The following is a 23,728-nucleotide window of genomic DNA, read 5'->3' on the forward strand; positions in this document are numbered from 1 at the left end:
GTTTTACAATGGCCAGTTGTAGTTTGTTCGTTATAGTGATAACATGACATGACGTAACAGTTTACTTAGTTTACACCTGTGAGAATTAAATGGCTTTTCTTTTCTAACCTAGTTTGAGGTTATTATGATAGTCAGAATATGATTATTTTTCCAGTATTATGATATAATTAATTTGGTTTACCTATACAATAACAAGAAGTGTAACATACCATCTAAGGAAGACTAAACGTGCACGTGTAAAAATAACAACATATAATAAGCAACTCAAGCATGTCTATATTTTTCATGATAACACTCACACAACAATAAACAATATAGACACAAGCACCGATAACAAAAAGACCAAATACCATTGATTTATAAGTAATGAAAGTGGAAACATGTGATTCGTATGTATTTTGTTACGTTCACTCTTAGTTTTAGTGAAATCAAATGATTACAGATACTTCATTACTATCTTACCCAGAAAAAAAAAAACCAAGATGACAGACATGTCGAAACGAAACGTACGACTCACAGCCAAGCATGTCATAAATCAATAAAAATTGTCAGACAATCGATAAGAAAGATTTAAAATATTTTCATAATTTTACACAATAAGCGCTGTATGGCACGTTTCAACTGTTTGTCTTGTACCAAAACATTGTAAGTAAAATAATAAGAATGTATTAGAAAATAACCAGTATACACATTTTACGGATAAGATACAAAAGTTTATTATCAGCGTAATATTTAGAATTAAACAAAGATTTGTAGCCTTTGTTTATTTCGACTGGCAAAGTCAGCCGTCTACACAGAAAAATACTAAATAAAAAAAATGTAGTCCAAAAATTATTGAGGGGGGATGATGTTCGGGCAACTGAATTTAATTATTTAAGGGTCACGTTCCTCCTTGTTTTCATCGTTGGTTATTTGCTTGAGACTATTAAAGAATGCGAAATTGGACTATCTACTCTGTTTACTGCGGATAATCGAACCTTAGATTTTAGACTTGCAAGTCCGTAAAATTACCGACAGAAGGATGGTTCCGACGTCTACAGAAGATTTATCAATAACAATTGATTCACTACCAATGGTTGAATAGAAGAATTTGTTATCACCTTTCTTATTTTTGATGAAATGAAATGATTATATTACTTATCTAAAGAGGAAACAAGATGGTTCAATAACCTATTGAATTTGTAAATACTAAGATAAATTCCTTGCTCTTTCAGAATAAAGCTGCTAATAGTGACGCTAACTCCCAGGAGATATTACAATCTAACTTTTAGTGACCAGGTCAATCATGTGTCATATTCTGTCTGTATCTTTCTGTCTACTACAGTTAAGCCCATGATACCATTTGTTCTACAAATCGATATGTACAACTTCTAAAGCCAGTCCCTCTCTCTGTTTGTTTGTTTGGCTAATGTTGCCATGTTACTGTCAAAAAGATAAATAAAGGAAAAAAGACTTGGCGTAAGACCAAAATATTCTGGGTCAATACAACTCGGTCACTGCGCCGTGAGCTTCGATTTCAGTTGTTAAGAATATAGTGGTATATTGTAGGCTTAAACTGCCATAAAATCGTTCGCCAGTAAAGGTCGACATACTGTCTATAAACTAACAAAAATATTCTTAAAATCTCTATTAATTCTATTTTTATTACACCATATTGGTCCTGGAACTGATATAGTGTTTAGTGTGTCGGATTGTGAATCGGAAAGTCCAAGATTCAAATCACGATATATAGCTAAAACCTCTCTGCAATTTCAGCTGTGAGGGCATTATAAAAGTCCACTTTTTTATTCGATTAGGAGTAGCTATCTCTGAACCATGAGGTTTGTGACATAAATCGCCGCTCAGGTGGATAATACCAACACCTTATATCACTTCACAACGTTTCTTACACTGACTTAAGCCTGACATAAATCTCTCAACCTCTGCGGATCTTGTGGATATTTTTGGTGGAGTGGGTCTGACCAAAAACTATCTTCACGAACCAACTCATTGACATCACGAACTCTGGATGTTTTAAATTACAAATACGATCGTAACTCAATTTGATTTAGGACTTGTTGAGAGTTTTTGTTTTTCTTTTCAAATTCACCTTAGTAACGTGAGATGATATATTTACTTTCACCGATAAGCGTTATTTGTTTATATTAGTAGCAATGTTAAGTTATTGACATTTTAAGTAATAAATTAGTTAATAGCTTCTCTTCGACATTCATAGTAGAAAATTTGCACTCGGTAAGTCGTATAAAACGACTCACAGTATTTCAGAAATAAAGGAAAAAGCTTTTGTCTGATATGTGAATAAATAGATAAATATACTCTTTTTTTTCTTTGGCGTAATTTTCATCAACAGTATTAGTTACAATATTCAGTATATCTATTGTTAATATTATATTTTTGTTACAAAGATTATTTTGCATTGCTAACTTGGCACATGGATTCAGGCCTAACCTAAATATCATAAGCTGACAGAACATCGTGAGATACTACTGAGCTAAGGCGGAAAATATTCCCAATATTAAGGTGTAGCTATCTGAAGAAACAACGCCATCTAACGTTTATAATTAAGAACAGCATTCTTAATTCGTTCTACGCATTGCAAGTTTCGATCTATTAAGGTAACTTGTTCTGATAAGAAGTTAATATTAATATATTCCAAACATATAAAACAGTCGAGGTAGCTTGCCCTGACAGGAAGTTAATATTAATATATTTCAAAGTGATATATACTTACCAAATAATGGTTGATGGTATTCGAGTCACTGTTGGGATATGGAGTATACACAGCCAATGCTACACAGTTGGCGAAGATTGTCAGAAGAATTAGGTATTCAAACGGTGTGGAAATAGTTAAGGCATCACGAGCAAGAGTAAATCATTATGACTGGTAAACGTGGATAGTTAATAAACCCAGGAGAAGCACCAAAAGAAAAAAAAATCTATTCGTCCCTCCTTCATCATACCTGTCGAAAAAGGCTTAACTTCAAGGTTTTGAACACACTAGAAGCAAAATTAGAATAGTTTTAATTTTGTTTTGGATTCACAACAAGAGTTAATCGACATACGCAGTATGTTAATGCGATGTTAATAAAGAAAGTTAAAAAAACACGCAATAGTTTCTCCCAGCCTGCATAAGCATAACATTTATTTTCAGAAATTAAGCTTTATAGGTGTTAATAATTAAAAACTCAGTTGTTAAGTATTTAATTTCTTAACTCTGGTAAGTTTGTTTGAGGCCCGACATGGCCAGGTGGGTTAAGGCGTTAGAATCCCCGTCGCACCAAACATGCTCGCCCTTTCAGCTATGGGGGCGTTATAATGTAACGGTCAATTCCACTATTCGTTGGTAAAAGAGTAGCCCAAGAGTTGGTGGTGGGTGGTGATGACTAGCTGTCTTCCCTCTAGTCTTAAACTGCTAAATTAGGGACGGCTAGCGCAGATAGCCCTCGAGTAGCTTTGTGCAAAATTCAAAAACAAACAAAAAACAAATAAGTTTGTCGGTTGAAATGTACCCAGTGAAACCGTAAAACAGATTTGTTACGTTATTTATTTATAGGTGAACATTGACTGAAAAAGAAAAGCACATACACATACCTTTATATAGAAATGTAAATAGGACTTTAAACATTGCTTTCGCAATGTCTTTAATTAAGAATGTGTTTCCTTTTCTTAATTACAATATCAATAACAACACTTTTGAAAACCCGTTTTAAATCATTAAAATTTAAACATCTTGTAAAATAAACTATGTCCGAATGTAGAAATGACTTTTATGTTAACTCTTTAACCAAAAAATGAACCTTCACTCTTTACTCTTATGAACATTATTCACACAAAACTGAGCAGAGTGAAAACTAAGCCGTGGGAAATTAATGAAAATTATCAGTACAGGTCGTATCTTATGTAATCATAAGCTAATCGTAGTTCGTAAACAGAAAAATTAGCAAAACAATCGTCAAGTATTTCAAATAAGCATGTAAAAAATACTTATTATTTAACTTTGATATCTTTTTTCTTTGTTTATGCGGTTAATTATGTATATGTATTTATAATTGTAATTTGAACCAATACACAAGCCGGATGAGGCTTAGTGAATATCATTGGTCCCATTATATTACAAGACATGAGTATTTCAAGCATTTTCTGTGGGTGGTATTGACAAGTTGCCTTCCCTCTTATCTATCAGTTCAAAATTAAAGATAACCCATATGGCTAAGTAGTTAGAGCGCCTCGGCTCGTAGTCTGAGGGTCGGGGTTCGAATCCTCTTCGCACCAAACATACTCGCTCTTTCAGCCATGGGCGCGTTATAATGTTACGACCAATCCCACTATTTATTGGTAAAAAGGTAGTCCTACGGTTGGCGGAAGGTGATGATGATTAGCTGCCTTCCATCTAGTTTTACACTAATAAGTTAGGGACAGCTAGCGCACATAGCCCTCGTGTAGCTTTGAGTGATATTTAAAAGAAAGAAATAGAATTAATACGGCTATGTGCAGACGTTGCTTTGTGCAAACTTTTTGAAACAAACAAAAGTGCATAAGCGGAACTAACTTCAAGTCATAAAATAACATATCTATGACGCACAATATACTAGAAATATTAGATAAAATACAAATCACAGAGTTTAATTTACACGTGCAAGTGCATGTTTTAGCTCAAAGCTACACAACGGGTTAACTACATTGTTCTCACTCGCAGGAATCGAACCCAATTTTAGTGTTATATGGCTGCTTACTGTTGAGCCACCGACATATTACAATAGTTTAGAAATTAATGAAGCTTTAAGTTTGTGTGTAGCTAAGCACAAACCTACACAATGAGCTCTCTGTGCTCTGCCCACCACGAGCAAAGGAGTTGAGTTTTACCACGTACCACTAATTGCTTGTAATAATGAGACAATGTTCGATATGCTAAAATACACTTGTAAGGAAGGAATAACCTCCAACAGCGAGAGGGCGTACCAAACCCACGAGTCTCTATATCGAGCGGTTGATGTACTAAACCGGCAAGTGGCCGCCGCATATTCCAGTTTTCTCTTCACTTCGTCCTTACAAAACCGGTGAAGCGAAAACACGAGACTTGCGGTATTCGAAAAGTTTGGTTGGTTTGAGCCCCTACTACAATATATCAGTCTTAGTTCTCACTTCTAATGTATAAAATTTAAACTGCGAAACAAATTCAGCTTTATAATCTACATTGGAAGTTAATATCTCAAATATTCATTTTAAAGATGCTTTGAAAATGTAATATCAACCTGAACACTTATATAATTGTAACTTGTACACGAAGTAGTTTTCCAAATTAGCAGAACGGATAGTTTTGTTGTCGTTGCAGAAATTGTTTAGAACGTTGATAACGTGACCTGACATGCGCTAGTAATTAGGGCCGTCGAATCACAATCCACAGATCGCAGGTTCGAAAACCTTCATCAACACACTTGCTCCTTGAGTCTTAAGGCCTTAGAACGTGACGGTCCATCCCACTATTCGTTCATAACGCGTAGTCCTAAAGCTGACGGTAGGTGGTGTTGACCATCTGTCTTCCTTGTACACCAGTGAGTTTTAACTGGCCCGGCATGACCAAGTGTGTTAAGGCGTTCGACTCGTAATCCGAGGGTTGCGGGTTCAAATCCCGGTCGCACCAAACATGGTCGTCCTTTCAGCTGTGGAAGCGTTTAATGTGACGGTCAATCCCACTATTTGTTAGTAAAAGAGTAGCCCAAGAATTGGTGGATGGTGATGACTAGCTGCCTTCTTTCTAGTCTTACACTGCTAAATTAGGGACGGTTAGCGCAGAGAGCCCTCTCGTAGTTTTACGCGAAATTCAAATTCAAAACAAACAAAATTAGTCAGCCCTCGAGGGGATTTGTTCTAAATTCAACAAACGAACAAATGGTATTTTATGAAAGGTTTGATATTCTACCATTAAAGTTTTATTGGGTTTCATTCTACATCAACGCAATGTTGAATTAGATAGTACGAAGCGCTTCCTTTAATATGCTGCTGTTATGTGAGAAAGGTAGCTATAATTCCAGCTCGCAATCTCAGAAAAGTAATTTCCAGTCTCCTCCGCTGACAAAACAACCGAGCTCCGGGGATTTATGTTTAATCGAATGTTGCAATACCAGCAGAATGCAAGGTGTCTTGGAGAAAGACGAAGTATGTTGAGGTAACTCAATCACATCATCAGGATTTGAGCTCTTGTTCTGTGCTATCGTGCAAATCCTTTAGGCCAACCTCAACGTTCTTAGGGTATTGAGGTTCTGTTTGTTTTTGTATTTCGCGCAAAGCCACACGAGGACTATCTGCGCTAGCCGTACCTTATTGAGCAGTGTAAGACTAAAAGGAAGGCAGCTTGTCATTACCACCCACTGCCAACTCTTAGACTACTATTTTATCAATGAATAGTGGGATTGATCGTCACATTATAACGTGCCCACGGCTGAAAGAGCCAGCATGTTAGGTGTGATGGAAATCCGAACCCGCGGCCCTCAGATTACAAGTCGAGCGCCCAAACCATCTGGCTATGTTAGGTCAAGAGTAACTGGAGTATCTTTTAGTATCTGTGTTTAAAATATTTCCAGATATTTAATTTTCATATCCCCCCCCCAAAAAAAAAACAACTTACATGGTTTTGCTCGAGCGTGTATACGTGCGTGTGGGGTTTGGTAAGGGGTAGGGGTGGGGTAACTTCTATATTTTAAATTTGCAAATTTACCGAAATTTTATATCCTGGTGGTTAAATTTTTTGTTTGCTAAGCGAAAAGTCCAAGGTTTTTGGTTTTTTCATAAAGTTTACTTCATATAAAGTCAACCAGTTACATAAAAGATTTAAGTTATAATTAATAATAAAGCAGTCGGTTTAGTTATTCTAGATACTGATCTTTGTTTTTTTAATTTGGCACAAAGCTACACAAGGGCGACCTGCGCTAGCTGTCAGTAATTTAGCAGTGTAAGACTAGAGGGCAGACACCTAATCATCACCACCCACTCTTGGGTTACTCTTTTACCAACGAATAGTGACATTGACCGTTACATTATAACGCCCTCACGATTGAAAGGGCAAGCATGTTTTGTGTGAGGGGGATTCGAATCCGCGAACCTCAGATTACGAGTCAGTGCGCTAACCACCTGGCCATAGTGGCCCAAGATACTGATGAAATTACCAATTCATTTTTGATTAATATATTTTTATTTTACATACGTTTGTCCTCCTGTGATGCAACAGTCATTTTCAAAGGATTTTAATGTTAAAATTCAAGTATGGATTCTGGTGCGGACGTATCGCAGGAAGCCTGTTGTGTATCCTTCTACTAAAACAAATAATCATCCCACATAAATACTGAGTACTGAAATAACTGAATGAAAATGAAGCCTACATTATAGCAGATATTTGGATAAAAAGTAGGACTTTAATTTCAACTTTATCGAAAGTTAGAAACCGTCCTGTAATGAAAAAGGTCTGTTTTGTTTTATCTGATGGTTAATGTTTATAAAGTCTCCATTATATGAAACATACGTTAGCCCTGAATTGCCCAAACATATGGCATTCCATAATCACATATCTACCAGAAGATTACAGCTAAAACATTTTACAGAGAAAGTACACACAAAGTCTAAACGAAGTCATTTTCAAAGACGAATTTCCATAACGTGATCGTGGTCTTGGAACAATACGCGATTCTTTAAAAAAGCGGTCGTGTTGTCTTCGCTTAATAGCATTCAAAATAGCGTATCTGATGTGAAATGCAAATAGGAAAAACGAGAAACACAAATGGGTAATTAGTTTTTTATTTTTTTACTTCTTAAATTAATTCTCTCGAGAAACAAGAGTAACCGATTTGCTCCTGTTCCATTTCCTGGCTGTAATGCAAAATCGTTGGATTTGACAAACCAGCGTAGATGTGTAAGTATTTAATAAAGCTAACGTATAAACTGAGCTTGCCAATCATCAGACGTCGCTTGTAAATTAAGAAATCAGTTTCCAAAACAAAAAAAACATTAAACTGATCTGCAGTCAGAAAGCTCAGAGTTTGTGTGGAAAACTGGAACATTTTAAAATTCTCGCAGCTCATTAAAAATAAAGAAATAAGATCTTTATTCTTTTAAATAAAACACGTACCAATGAAGGACAAATTTTTCATCGATTTCTCTGTCCCTGATTACATTTTAAAATTTTCATTCACCGATAATAACACTAATTAATAAGGCTTCATTTGAGAAAATAGCGCTAACGAAAACATGTGGTATGTTTCCTTATATTTCCACATCCATCAGTTTACAGCCACTATAATTTGGTACTATGATGTAATTGCTTTACCTCGTATTTCAATATCCGCCTCAAACCGATTAACAAATTTCTCACCGATAAACACTCTTGCACTTGAAGACAGCGGTTCGAATGGAGTTTCGTGGCGTTAATGAAGTATTATTTAGTCAAAACACAACAGGCATTATTTAATAGGTAAATATATATATTACAATAGGCGTGATTTAATATGTAAAAATATTTCATTGTTAAACATTAATTTGTTTTCAAATCAATTTTAACTGATAATGGTCCACATATAAGTTTAAACGGTATTCCCTCTTACAACACTCATTTAATGGACTCACCAAGAATTTTTTATTATCGAGTAAACCCGTTCCAACATTATTCTTCCAATGAAGAGAGGGTGACATGCTATGATCGTGAAATTGTACGCTCATATTTATCGTATTTGCTCAGTGATTCGTTGTTTCAGTGTGTATATTACATTTTTGTCTGATTGCTTAAAACCACGAATCAGTTGGATAATCTTTAATTTACCAATATAGGTGATTGGTTTATACTTGTGATTATTGATCAGTTTCAACCGGACTTAGCATGGCCAGGTGGTTAGGAAGCTCAACTCGTATTCTGATGATCGCGGGTTCGAATCCCCACCACACCAAACATGTTCGCCCTTTCAGCCATGAGTACGTTATAAGTGACGGTCAATCTCAATATTCGTTGGTAAAAGAGTAGCTCTAGAGTGTGCAGTGACGACTAGCTGCCTTCCCTCTAGGCTCACATTGCTAAATTAGGGATGACTAGCGCAGATAGCCCTCATGTGCGTAGCTTTACGCGAAATTCAAAACAAACAAAAAACAAACTGGTTTCAACCAGGTGTTCTAGTTATGATCGGTTAGTTTCATCCAGTTATGCTAATAATGATTGGTTATATTTTTAAGTGCTTTGTTTAAAAAAGATGCAAGTTAAATAAATAAAAAAATAACCAGACAGCCATCATAGTTGTATATTCTAAAGCAAAGGCACACAGTGGTCTTTCTACACTCTGGTCACAGTGAAGAACGAATTTCAAATTTTAGCGTTTTGAAACTGTAAACTTACCGCCGATACAGCGTTGGACAACTACATCAATTGGTGTCATGTCTTCAATTTAAATTAGCTATAATTCAAGAATTTTGTATTCGAAACTGTATAAGTGTGCACAAAAGATAATTCACGTAAAAATTCTTTTTGAACAAGAATAGATCCGTTGAAATCTTGGATTCTACTCATCACGGTGGACAAGGCGCAGATAGCTCATTTTGTAGCTAAAACAACAACGACAGCAAAACAAAATAAGTTATTACCATATTCCTGTGTATTTAGTGAAGCTTCACGATAAGATGAAATCTGTATACAGCTTGATATGTAAATATTGTTTTTAAAGAAGCATCTGTTTCACACTCAGCTTATAATATTCTTAAGTAAACTACTGGAATTATGAATACTGGGTTTGTAAAACCTCAGTAGTCGTTACACTTGGAAGTCCAACTATAACTTCGCTGGTCTTCAGTGAACCACTAGCAACACACTGCAATCAGTTTCTTGTTTTGGTGTGAATGTATGTTGACCTATGAACTCGCCCCCCTCAGTAGTATAGCGGAATATCTGCAAACACACATTGCTAAAATCCTGGTTTTGATACGTGTAGTGAGCACAGCACAGATAGCCTATTGTATAGCTTGGTGCTTAATTCTAAACAAACAAAACGTATAAACTCAGATATATTTAGTGTATTTAAGCTTGAAGGTACAAGTTTTTTATTGTAAAGGTGTGAAAAAACGTCGACCTATAACTTTTGATACACTTTGTGTATTTAAGCCTAAAGGTACAAGTTCTTTTCTTGTATGGGTGCAAATCTAAGATGAATTGTAATCAAAGTTACATAAAAACACAAGTTTCAGAGCAATGTCATGACCAGAATAATTTTATTTTGTTTTATGGCAGGGGATGAGTAAACAAATAATAATAATAACAGTGTTCCACATACCATTATCTTTGAAATGGAACAAATTTCCTAACCAGGCTATTAACGAGAGTTATTGCATATCTGCACCAAGCTGTCTATGCGATACCAAGACAAATATTTAAAAAACAGCATATTTCTGAAATCTCGGAAGTTAGGGAGAAACCTCTCTAAGTAACTGTCTGATTCAGGCCACCTAGTGTTCACTTTTCACTTCTTTTTACATTAAAATTAACACTATTGTTCAAAATTACATGGTTACTGATTACAAAAAAAACAACATAAAAACATTTGAACTTTATGTATAAACAAAGCAGAATAAAAGTAATAAAAATAAACTATTTTTCAAAATAACGAGGTATTACTACATACATATACAGCAGCGATGTAAAACAGGCTATAGTCGCATCTCGCTTCAATTGTACCGAACATAAATTCTTAAAGGTTCACGTAAAAATAGCTGTGTTTGTTTGTTTGTTTGTTTGTTTGCTTATTTAGCACAAAGCTACACAATAGATTATATGTGCTCTGGCCACTGCGGGTATCGAACGCTGATGTTAGCATTTTAAGCCCATTAATTTAATCCTAAACCACCGAGAAGTGATGTCAATATTCTGTAATAAAATAATATTACCAAGATTAAAGTATTTTACTCCACGATTTATACCACTACACACATAATGTATATAACAACGGTTTACATCCGTATTATTAAGAGTTTAATCCATGTAACAACGCATTGTATCTGCATTTAACAATGATACACATGTAACCAGAGATGCCAACTATTTCAAATGACTGAGCATAATGATTGTAGACAAAACACTTTTTCATTTGCGGCTACTAGGCCTAACCAATGTCTCTAAGGTGTTTATTATTATATTATTATAATAACTATTATCATTTATTACTGCTATAGATTGCTCATTTATGACTGTGTTTTGTGTATTTAATAAATAAATTTAAAAAAAATTATTTTGAAATTATACCTTTTATTTAGTTCAAAGTAACAAACATACTAGTAAAACAATATTGAACATGCACAAACAGTAAACAGAAAAAAGCCTTTGTGTAAGGACTAGTTTATATCATGTTTATGACACTTATTGTAATAGTTTTGTAGCTGTTGCAGCCTTTGCTTTCATGAGAATGTATCTGGATGGTTGGGAGTTATAACAACATTGTCCATTTGACTGCATACACATCTTGTGTGTTATAATACTGCTCAAAACTGAGGTGCTCAAGTTTCGTCTGAACGTGCTTTTGTTTCCAGTCACTAAACTAAATATCCTTTCACTGTCAGCATTAGAATGGAAGATTGTGAGAATTTCAAGCATAACCCTACACAGAATGTCATACTTCTGGTTGCCATTTCCATCCTTAATTGTAGACAGCTGAACCCAAAACTTGTCAACATTCAACTGAAGGACAGTTTCTGAGAAAGTGTCAATTTGATAGTTCAAATATTGCCCTTCCAACTTGTCAATAGTGTTGTGCTCATGTGTATTGACAAGGACAACATACCTGTCTGTGAAGAAGCGTAGAGAAGAGAAATCTTTGCTGACTTTCAGTTTTGGATCAGCAACCTTTGCGTGAATCAGAAGTTCATCATTTAGAGGGAAATGTTTCATCATGTAATTTGTAGCTGCAATATAGTATTTCTTGACACTGGTATAGAAACTGATCAGGTCCAGATCCTTTTCCTATTTAACAATGTATTCCTTGGCAGCATTTCCAATAGAAACCGCCTCATCAGATTTGTGTAAAGATTCATTGTTGTAGTCAAGTTCAGTGATGTTGCCTTCACGATATTTTGGCTTGGTGTATCTGACAAGTATATTTTTAACTTGTGTAATCAGAGTTCTATGCATAATGTGTATGCAAAGTTCTTTTCTTTGCAATATCAAATTGGCTTGCTCAAATAGAAGAATTGCAGACTGAAGAAAAAGACAAAATAACAAGTTCATTTTGTTGTCCAAGAAAACTGTTAACTTATCTATCTTGCTCTGCACATAACTTTTCTTGGTTACTTCCTTGCTACCTTTCATTTTCTTCTCTTTTCTCACTGATTGTCTCTTCTTTAGTTCAAGGTCAGACTGCATAAACATATATTGAGTTACATCAAATGTTTCTTTGTCTGCTTTTGGATACTGTTGTCTTGTGTCTCTGTGTGGCTGAAAGGATGTCTTGACAGTGTCCCTGTGTGGCTGAGAGGATATACTGACTGTTACAGTCTTGCTGCCTAACTGAGCTGCACGTTCAGATCCTTTTGAATCTAGTTTTTCCTTTTCACAGTGAAAATACTTCTTCACTGGCTTCCACATGTCAATTATTCTGTTGAGGCACACCCCAAGTGATAGCCATCTTGTGTTAACAAAGTTGTAGAATTTTTCTTGTTTCTTTGTCATACAATCCTTGAAACTCTTTGAAATGTTGTTTTCTGCTAGTACTTTTGTCCAGAAAATAGTAGATATCTATCAATATATCAGAAACTGGGCAGAGCAGTTCTCTGGAAGCTTTCTGGGCAGCAATATTTATGAGGTGACAGGCACAGTCCATGAAGTAAATGCTAGGCTGTCATCTTGAGATGTGTCCCATCACACCTTTACCCATACCAGACATAACTGAGGCATTGTCTGAAGACAAACTAAAACAGTTTTCCCATGGAATTTTCCTCTTTGTCAGTTTGTGGTCCAAAAGCTTGAAAATATTCTCTCCCGTTGAAGCTTCTATGCATTCCACCATTGTCAAAAAAGAACAAACAATTTTTCCAAGCAAAGAGTCAAGATATCGTACAACAACTGGATACAGTTTTGAGTCATCCATGCCTGTGGATCCATCTGTGGGTAAACTGTAAACACTGTTAGTAAGAATAGATGTCCTGCATGATCGGCTAAAGCTAGAGGTAAATTATGAGCAATGACGAATTGCGTGAACATCACTTCTGCATTTATGGTTTCATATTCTGAATTCTTGGCCTGGCATGGCCTAGCGCGTAAGTCGTGCGACTCGTAATCCGAGGGTCGCGGGTTCGCGCCCGCGTCACGCGAAACATGCTCGCCCTCCCAGCCGTGAGGGCATTATAATGTTACGGTCAATCCCACTATTCGTTGGTAAAGGAGTAGCCACAGAATTGGCGGTGGGTGGTGATGACTAGCTGCCTTTCCTCTAGTCTTACACTGCTAAATTAGGGACGGCTCGGTGCAGTGGGCTAACAACCTACTCATTTAAATACTTGTTGAAGAATCTGCAAGCGATAGCGGCCCTATGTTCCTAGATGGAATCTAATGGTGATAACTAACTATTCTTAATTCTTACTCATAAGTGTCGTTATCTGCATCGTTTTTGTCTTCGCCTCAGCCTTTTGTTGGTGAGATGCCGATTTTGTATGTCTGGAACAATCGTTTATCCCACCATGCGCCAAAGAAAAATCGATGTGACAAACTGTACAAAACGCATGACTGTCACTGAATTTTGATGCAATGACCGCATATTTTGCACTATACTCTTTCCTAAATTTTTGATTCACAGTTTAGTCCTTTTAGATTTGCCAGAAACAAGACAATCTGGTGAACGAGGCCTCTTTTTTCCAACTTGTGAACGATCGCATTGGTGTTTCTATGCCGCTTAGAAAACGAGAAATACCCATCTACGCAAGCGCTGATTGGCTGACAAGCACTGATGACGTAACTATGGATTCCCTCGTACCCAGTATGGAAAAGCACCGCACACAAACTATTGGTAGACGTCGAAGATACAAATATTTTTTATTATTTCAAGCACAAACATGATTATCGCAAGTAGCCATTTGGACTGTGTCTTTTATTTATTATCAAAATGTATTTGTATCTCACTAGAAATTTTCTTTTCACCCTTTTCAAGCCCTAGGGGAACAATTTATCACTTTATTGTATAGGCCTATATAATATACAACAATTTGGGAGTTGCAACAAGTCGTAATATTTGTCTGTATGAGCGTATAGTCGTAATGTATACACCAAATTCGTAATGATTACGCTCAAATCGTAATGGTTGGCATCTCTGTGTAACAACAGAGTTGATATTTTTATTCGATGACGATCTAAGCATGTATACAGATATTCCAATCTTTATCTTTATCAGAACATATATATTTCGTCAAGAATCATTTTACATATATAGGAAGACTTAAATATGTGTGTAAGAATGAATTATAACAGTATGTCACAAATTACGTGTTTTCCCTATACTTTCAACTTATCTTTAAACAGACTTCATTCACTTTCTCCGTATTTTTAAGCTTTCTATTTTCATTGGTTCACGCGAGAATCTTCCTGTTGAAATATTTTGGTCAGGGCGATCTTCACTTATTCATTCAAACCACTTTTCTCGGTGCGTTACACAAAATATACATTTTCTATTTCAACAACATCCCAACGTAACTATTTGACTATTCAATGTATCCTTTATTCTTATCATTTGCTTTATTTATTCCTAATTTTGGCCCGGCATGGCCAGGTGGATTCAGGCGTGCGACTCGTAATCTGAGTCATCCCCGTCGCGCCAAACATGCTCGCTCTTTCAGCCGTGGGGACGTTATAATGTTACGGTCAATCCCTCTATTCGTTGCTAAAAGAGTAGTCCAAAAGTTGGCGGTGGGTGGTGATGACTAGCTGCCTTCCCTCTAGTCTTACACTGCTAAATTAGGGACGGCTAGCACAGATAGCCCTCGAGTAGTTTTGTGCGAAATTCCAAAACAAACAAACAATCCACATAGTTGATTATTCCTAATATTATTTTTCTCTATTCTCCACTATTTTTGTATTCTATTTTCTCTATACTCTGTTCTTCTTGTCATTACTTTATGCTCTATTCTACTGACCTCGTTATTTTTCTCTACTCTATTATTCCTATCTTTCTTTTCCTCTATCCTCTACTCTTTTGTAATTATTTTTTGTACACTCTACTCTTCTAGTAGTATGATCAGGTTTTACTTTCATTATTTCTTTTATTACCAACAACTTCTCTTTTTTCGTTTTATACTATTGCTGAAATAATATTTTTCTACTAATTTTAGTTAATTGTATTTTCATTGTTGTTGACATGTTTCTCTTCTAATATTTCAAAATATTGTCTTAACGTCCCATTCATCTTTCTTAACACAACGTAGAGAGGAACCAATGTTAGTAACAGTGATTCAGAGCATATTTACTTATTCTACACATAACCAAAATCATATTACACAGAAAGTAGAGATTTAGGGCATCTTCTGGGTTGTTAATTCTTTCTTTATTCTTATTATCATTTACTTCCGCGGAAATTAACTCCCGCTGTCCGAAATCTGTTCGTGTAAACCCCAGTAAACAATTTAGTCTGTTCACGAGTTCTGCGTCGTTACGCACATAGCCATGATGGCGTCTTCTCGGCAGAACTCGAGCGTGTGGCAGATACATATTTCGAAAAAAAAAAAAAAAAAAGTTTATAATTGCCAAGAACATGAGATACTCTGTAATTTATCAGAAGAAATTATTTACACCCTAGCTATCCTAGGCAATTCAACACAAAAGTTGTTTTCAAAACGTGTATTTTGTGTAATGGTTTGGTTGCTGTGTATTCTTCTGTACTGAGAACAATCCAGAAAGTTGCTGTTCTGTCCGACATTAGTATGGTTGAACTGACGTTTAAGGGTTGTTTTCTTCAGATGTCCAATCGGATATTATAGACCTATATAAAACGGTGGTAGTTGACTCACAGTTAAAAAAAGAAAAAGAAATTACAACTCATTTTTTTTTGTTTCGGATATTCATATTCGTGCAAAGTACACAGAACTAACTGTCCCTAGTACTGAACTAATAGACAGGAGGGAAAATAAACAGTCAATAGCATCCATCGCCAACTCATGGGTTACTCTAATCAAATAGTGGGATTTGCTCGTCACTACTATAACTCCAAAAGCACGGAGAACAGTGTTGTGGCAAGGGGAAGTGAGCCACGAGCTCTCGGTTTCCCAGTCCAACACCCTAACCAATTATCTACATCTGACCTATGAATGAAATGATTATGTTTTGAAATGTATGTTCTGTGAGTGTTGGTCTTTCTTTTCCAGACAAATGCATCGTTTTTAGTAATACTTACGTGTTTACGTTGAAGTTTACTTTACATAAACTCAACCAAACAAAATCAGCTTTGTTCACAGAATAAAGATTTTAGAAAAAAATACATCCTCAAGTTTCCAAACAGTAACCACATATAAACAAGGTATGAAAAGAAAGGATACGATAAGAAATCATAGATCTCATACAAAATCACTATTTAATGTAATTATATGATTTGCTACATGCCTTACAGAAGTCACACTCGTTACAGAATTAACCTAACATTTTCAATCAAATCTGTTAACTCACAATTTTCTTATATATATAAACAGAGTTACAGAGATCCCATACACAGTTAAGCAATGTTACAAACAAGGAAGTTCGAATTCCTGAAGCTTTAATACAAGATATGGAATCCAGTGCGGAGGTGTAGAATAGTGCTAAAAGCTCAGTTACACTGAAAACCTCCCTTTAATTCCTCCTGTTATTAGAGTATCTTATCTAGATGAAAAAAAAACAACATTGATTCAGTTATATCTCAAGGTGAGAGTAGAAAAAAAGAGACGTTAATGTCAAATCTGAAACAGCGAGTGTTTCAGTGTTTGCGTTCAAATGTTATGATTTCTACCGCTTGTTATGTTTTTTCACCACTGATTAAATTTAAGCAGTGAAACCTTTTAGTTTTGCAGCAACAATGATTAATGTTTGCCCTACACATACGAAAGGTTGAAAGCAGTTGAATGTAAGACCAAGGACGGTCTCGTTAGAAATAAGTGGATTGTCTTCTCTAGTCAAGAATACAAACGGTACAGATCTCTTCGTGAATAATCAAGCTCCTTTCGGTTGATTTAGAGAAGAATACGAGATTTTCAGCAGAGCAACTTTTCGCAGGATGAGCGAAATCAAATTAATGATTACGCCTGAAGAGCGGATTTGTCCAGCAGCTCGTGATTGTTAGAGCGCCTGCCATTCTAACAACTTAAAAATTAAATTTGTAAGAAAAACAACAAACGAGTTAAAATGTGGAGTAGATGTATGACAGATGAACTTACAAGCAAACATTACGAGAACAAATGGAAGCAGAGCTGTTAACTATTCTTTAGATATTATTATATTCAGTAAATTTCACTGTGGTGAAAGTTCATAACCTGATTAACCTGCAGTACAGGAGTCGATCTGTAGTCATATGAGCACGCCAGAAGGCGCTGGAATAAAAACTGGTCCAGAAATGTTTTAAATTTAATCAATAGAAATCATTTTCAATTAACGAAAAAACAACAACTGGAAAATTATTTTTAAAAAACTGCCTTGATTCTTAAGCGACATGTTAGAAAACCCTAACACTTGAAATTACATGGCATGTAGGGCTCACAAAAATTATTAGCTCCTGGGCCAACTGCTCTTTAATACACAACTTTTATAATACGTACAACAGGACTGTCTTAAGCTAAAGAACGAACGTGGATGGGCACTAAGGTACATTCAACAATAACATAATATGCAAAAAATTCAATCAGATGGAGGTCCAGAACCCCTTAAGAGTCTAATCTATCAGGCCATCCTATAAGTAATGTCCGAAAATTTAATACAGAAAGAGCATCATTATTTCTGTCTTTGTAGATTGCTTTAATGATTAAACTATGTAGTAGGACGTGTATAAAATGTTCAGACAAATAAAAACTAACCCAACTCCACTTTTTCAGATCATTAATCAAATAAACTCTCATGAAGATGAATGTGTCTGAGGAGCACATTAGGCACATAATGCTTTATGACTTTAAACAAGGCAACAGTGCAACAGAAACTACACGAAATATTCAAGATGTTGTGGTGCGGAATCTCTCGGTGAAAGAAAATGTCGAAGGTGGTTTCAGCTTAAGTTATACGCCACGTTTAGGTCATCCTGTTGAGTTTAATGAAGAGTTGCTACTAGCTGCAGTTGATGACGATTGTGCTGTAACAGTTAAAGAACTAGCATAGAAGTTTAATTCAACCTACTCAACAGTTAACCGTCATCTGCAACAGCTTGTAAAGATGTCAAAACTTGGAAAAAGCGGTCCCCCCATGATATTGACAGAAGCCAACCTTAGGGCAAGAGTGGACATGTGCACTTCTCTGAACTCTCGTGAACGTAACTCATCTTTTTTGGACAGGTTAGTGACTGGAGATGAAAAATGTATAGGTTGTAAAAGTGTTAAGCGCTGCAGACAATGGGTCAGTACAGGTAAACTGGCTAAAGCACAGCCCAAAAAGGACCTCCACCAGAGGAAAGTCTTGTCAGGCGTTTGGTGGGGTATTGTTGGCGTGATCCGCCTAATGTAACGATGACATCAGACTTCTATTGTCAAAAAGTTGAATCGCTTGAATGTTGCACTAAAAGAAAAAATCCTGCTTTGATCAATCGTAGAGGTATGGTGTGACACCAGGACAATGCACGACCAGATACAGCAAGGATCATATCTGTAAAGACTGAAGACCTAGACTGGGAAAAACTTCCACATCCTCCTTGTTCTCCAGACCTTGCCCCATCTGATTATCATCTATTCCGAAGTTTGCAGAACTATCTTGATGGAAAGGAGATTGGAACACATGAAGATGTCAAAACTACCCTCTTTATATAGAAGTGACATTCAGAAGCTTGTGAATTATTGGCAGGAAGTAATTAACAAAGATGGAACACACATTATTGATTAAATAAAATTAAAAGCGTTTGAAATCCTTTCTCTTTTTCTGAACCTAAAATCGGACATTACTTAAGGGATGTCCTGATATATAACTTCCGATAAGTATAAGTTATATGTAAAGCGTTAAAAACACATGTATTAAAGTGAGAACCAAGAAAATCTACTGTAAAAATGTAATCAAACATATATTTAGAATGAAAACTTGTAAAAACCGCATATTTGATCCAATTTAAACAATCTAGAAAATGCTGTTTTTTTATGCGAAAATACTTAAGTTTGTTTCTAGTTAACCACAAAGTTATACAAACGGCTATCTGTGCTAAGCCCACCACGAGTATCGAAACTTGTTTTTTAGCATTGTACTTCTAAAGGAAATTTTGTTCTTAATCACTTTGGGAATAGTAAATTGAAAGCGTGTTAATTCTTTTATAAGAATAAGAATCAACCACGTTTCTATATATAAATTAAAGTAGAAAACAAAATAATATCTGAAGACAGCGATTTCGCATAACTATCCCAATATTATTAAAAAAACCTTCTTACCCTCTAATAAGTCAAGATAAAGAGTAGGGTACCTATACAGTACTGTCAAGGCCGGATTAAGGGTTTTATTGGCCCTAGGCTTTTCAACATATAGAGACCCCTTCTACTCAGAACCTCTACGTGCAATACATTTACAGTCATAGTTTAAGGCCTCTTAATTAGTGAGAGGCCCTGGGCTTCAGCCCGATAAGCCCATGCCTTAATCCGGGGTTGAGTATGGTGCCAAGCGTAAGAAAAACCTTATTTTTAGGTGAAACGCACATGAAAAAACTTGGATACCAGATTCGCAGAAAAAGGATGTTAAAAATGGTGAAACAAATAACGATTACTGTTGTGTTTTTTCAAATGAAGAATCTTGATCACCAAGTCCACTGCAAACCAGGTACAATAGTGAATAAAACTAAATATTACGTCAAAGGAATAATTGCAAAAAGTTGACTAATCCAAAGACTGACAAATTTAAATCCAATGAAAGCCAATTTAAATTGTTCCTCTTTCTGATACCTCATACCCTAAAGCAAATTAAAACTTTCGTTATACAATAAGTTGTATAGATTATTCTTCCATATGAAACTTTTTGTTATATTCATAATAACTCATGCTTTAATAGTAGTAGTGAATTTAAGTTTGATTTTAGATTGTTGTTAAATATGTAAAACTAGATGGCGCCACATACATATATTCTTATATTAAAAACTGCGGAGTCTTCTACGAAAACTGGACAAAAAAGTTTCTACATTAAAAGAGACTACATATGCAGTATTCCAAGCTATCATACCCTTTTGTTGGTTATAACAACTACGATCAAAGGTCTACCTTTAATCACTATGGAAACCGCATGCTATAAACATTAAGAAGACCGACATTTTTTCGTACGTAAACTAGCCGGGTAAAAGTTCACATAACTAACAGCTGTGAAATCCAGTTTTGACAAACAGGAAATCATAGATAAAAGAGATTAAGGTTGTTATACACGATAAAAAGAATTAAGATTGTAAGTACAAAATCATATAAACGTTGTATTCAAATAAGCTAAAACAGATCGATTACTCCCATTTAAGACTTGCACTAGACACCGATACATCAGCTCTAAACAACATAATCCTCTAACACCTCACGTAATTACAGGTAAAATGTTATATAAAACTTAAATGGTCCAAATCAAGATAGGAAACACCTTGAACATTTTTCATAAAGCACCGAAAGTGACAGAAATAATGCACCGCCACTACTTTGGATTCTTAGCAAGGGATAGTTTTACGGTTTGTATGATGGACATTATGCAATGGTTCTTTAGACCATTTTACGTTTTAGCTTGGCATAAACATTTCGAAGTTCTTGTCGGGTTTAAAAGAGCATTTACGCTAGAGGTTAGTTACCGTAATTCTTATGATTTTATTAGGTTTTCGTGAAGTTTCTCAGTTTTATTATTTTTGTTATGGATAAAACTTTGTGTTCGTTCTTTCCCTCCCAATCGTATTGCCGCTAGTCTTAACTAATGATGGTTTTTAATATTAATTTCATGGAATTTTGATCATAAACTTTAAATTGTTTCTCTAGTACTTTATCTTGTTTCGATGTTTAAACGGTCATTTTTACGTTATATGACGTAATTAGAAACATACGTCTACCATATGTGAAATGTTGATGGATCCGTGATTGATATAGTAGTTATGTAGTGAATAAAGTAAAATTGAAAAAAAAAATTAAATAAAATATTTATAAGATTTTCATAAATTTATATAAAGGTCATGAACTGTGGTGTGGTACAACTCTTTTCCCGTTGATTGGAAGATAATATAAATGTAAAAAAAAAAAACAGTTGTTATTTTTGATTTGTGAGTAACGATCCTACGATTCGTCATATTTAGTTTCAGTTGCACCATTCTTTTTGGGTTTTTGAAAGCGTACTTGAAAATATTTTTTTATTTTCTTCATGTTTGTTTTTTCCTTTATGATGAAGGACGAAAGTTTAGTGAACAAAGTTCACTGAAGGAAGAGCGAGAAACCTTGGGTGTTCTTTTTCGTTCGTGTGTTGTTGTTTTTTTTTGTTTTACAAAACTCTAACCAGTTATTTTTTGACAGATCTCGCAAGGCTAAATCGTATATACATAAATATATACATAAGCACCTCTACGTGCGAGAATAATAAGTTGTTACGAACATTTGAATGACTGAACAACAGATAATAGAGAGCAGAAGTTTTACCTCTGGTCGGCCATGTGTTTGTCATACATATGAACACTCTTGTTTGTCTGCGTCTGCCATGTTCTTCCCTGTTGTCAAAGAGTAAGTTTTAACACGTACAAAATGCTAACTCCTTTTTTTTTTCTTTGATTTCAACTTAACTAGCATAAAATACCCGTACTTTGCTGTGGTATTCCAACGCGCCCCTCCATGACTCACAGCGGCCCCAACGTACCGATCAAGCACTTACATTAATTCCAAGTACTTTTATGGCTAACCTTAAGCGAGGGGTGTGGGGCACATATTTAAAATTCCGTTAGGACACTAAATCGTGTACCTGAGTACTAGTCCCATGGTTGGTCCCCCTAGTTTATTCGTTGGTGTATGAACACAGTTTAGACCACGACCTCCTCCTATACAGAATATTTGGTGGATAAACAACACGTTGAGCGTCATCTAACAGAAAACACAATTGTACTCCCTCTTAATACCAGGGTGATACTGTGAGTAGTGTTTATTCCAACTTTGGAAGGGGGCTACGCCATATAAATTTAAGAACACTCCCGGGTCATCGTGAGTGCAGTTATTAGAGTAGAGCTGCTAGCTGCAAAACCGTGGCGGGAGTTCGTGAACAAACAACTTTACAAAGACACAACGTGATATAAGATGTTATACACAAATATATAACATGTTGTACACAAACACATAACATGAATTAATATAATATGTTGTACACAACCAAAATATGAATCTCTCACTCTCTAATATGCTACACCAATCTCTCACTGTTTAACATAGTACACCAAGCGTTAAGCCTGTTGGTAACCGCAATTTATAGGCTTAAATTATACGTTGTTTTCGTTGTGTGTGTGTTTCAAAACGCCGCACATTTATTACATATTCATTCATATTGTAATTTACGAGTAGACACTTGGGTAGAGCTCTCTGAAATCTGAGGTTGGTAAACTAGGTTCGAATGCATGCAATAGTACAAAACATTTAATCTGACGTTAAGCTGTAATTTTTAAGAGCAGCTTGGGAACTGCTGATTAGCTACCTCCCTTCTAAGCAGTAGGTCAAATTATTTGTCGTGTCCATTCAGGATTTGAATCTCGAATTTTAGCGTTATAAACTTTAATTTAATTTGAAAATAACACCACCCAGAAAAGATATAATTTTATTACGTCATATAATTATAAGATTCAGTGTGTATCATGTTTATCCTCTTAAACCGCTGATTGCTTTGTTTGTTTGTTTGTTTTGGAATTTCGCACAAAGCTACTCGAGGGCTATCTGTGCTAGCCGTCCCTAATTTAGCAGTGTAAGACTAGAGGGAAGGCAGCTAGTCATCACCACCCACCGCCAACTCTTGGGCTACTCTTTTACCAACGAATAGTGGGATTGACCGTCACATTATAACGCCCCTACGGCTGAAAGGGCGAGCATGTTTGACGCGACCAGGATGCGAACCCGCGACCCTCAGATTACGAGTCGCACGCCTTAACACGCTTGGCCATGCCGGGCCTCGCTGATTGCAACAACCTGTAAGTGGTACCGAACGAAATGTCTTAATCCCGAGGTTTGCACAAAGGTAAGATTTCCCTCCCCTTTAGGGAACCCGGGAATTTCTCGAAAACCCCTTCTACTAAACTTCTAAATGTCGACAAACGGCTTGTCTCGGCCCATAGATTTGCACAAAGGAAAAACGTTTTACCCAATCCTTTGGGGAGCCCTAATATTTCACGAAAACATTTTCCAAACTTCGCATTGATTTACATTATAGCGCCTAAACGAGTAGGCCTACGAATTATCGTTCATAACGTGTGTTTAAGCATTAAATTCGCGTGAATGTGGACCATAGGCCACTGGTTCACTAATATAATAATATTATGCAAGAAAATCTTGAACAAAAATAGCATGTGCGACTAATTTCTTCTGAATAAACACACTGAAATGCAGTTTTTGT

The 23,728-nt window shown here is 35.8% G+C and overlaps 1 protein-coding gene across 1 annotated transcript in view; it reads right to left on the bottom strand.

The window, feature by feature from the left end:
* The window catches only part of LOC143236299 (muscle calcium channel subunit alpha-1-like), a 100,144-nt gene that overhangs the window by 12,660 nt on the left and 63,756 nt on the right, over positions 1 to 23,728 (bottom strand). The window contains exon 4 of the mRNA XM_076474569.1: positions 2,732 to 2,837. Coding sequence (XP_076330684.1) covers positions 2,732 to 2,837 — 106 coding nt within the window. The remainder of the gene's footprint in view (positions 1 to 2,731; positions 2,838 to 23,728) is intronic.

Source organism: Tachypleus tridentatus, chromosome 13 (genome assembly GCF_004210375.1).
Source record: "Tachypleus tridentatus isolate NWPU-2018 chromosome 13, ASM421037v1, whole genome shotgun sequence".
Lineage (NCBI taxonomy): Eukaryota > Metazoa > Arthropoda > Merostomata > Xiphosura > Limulidae > Tachypleus > Tachypleus tridentatus.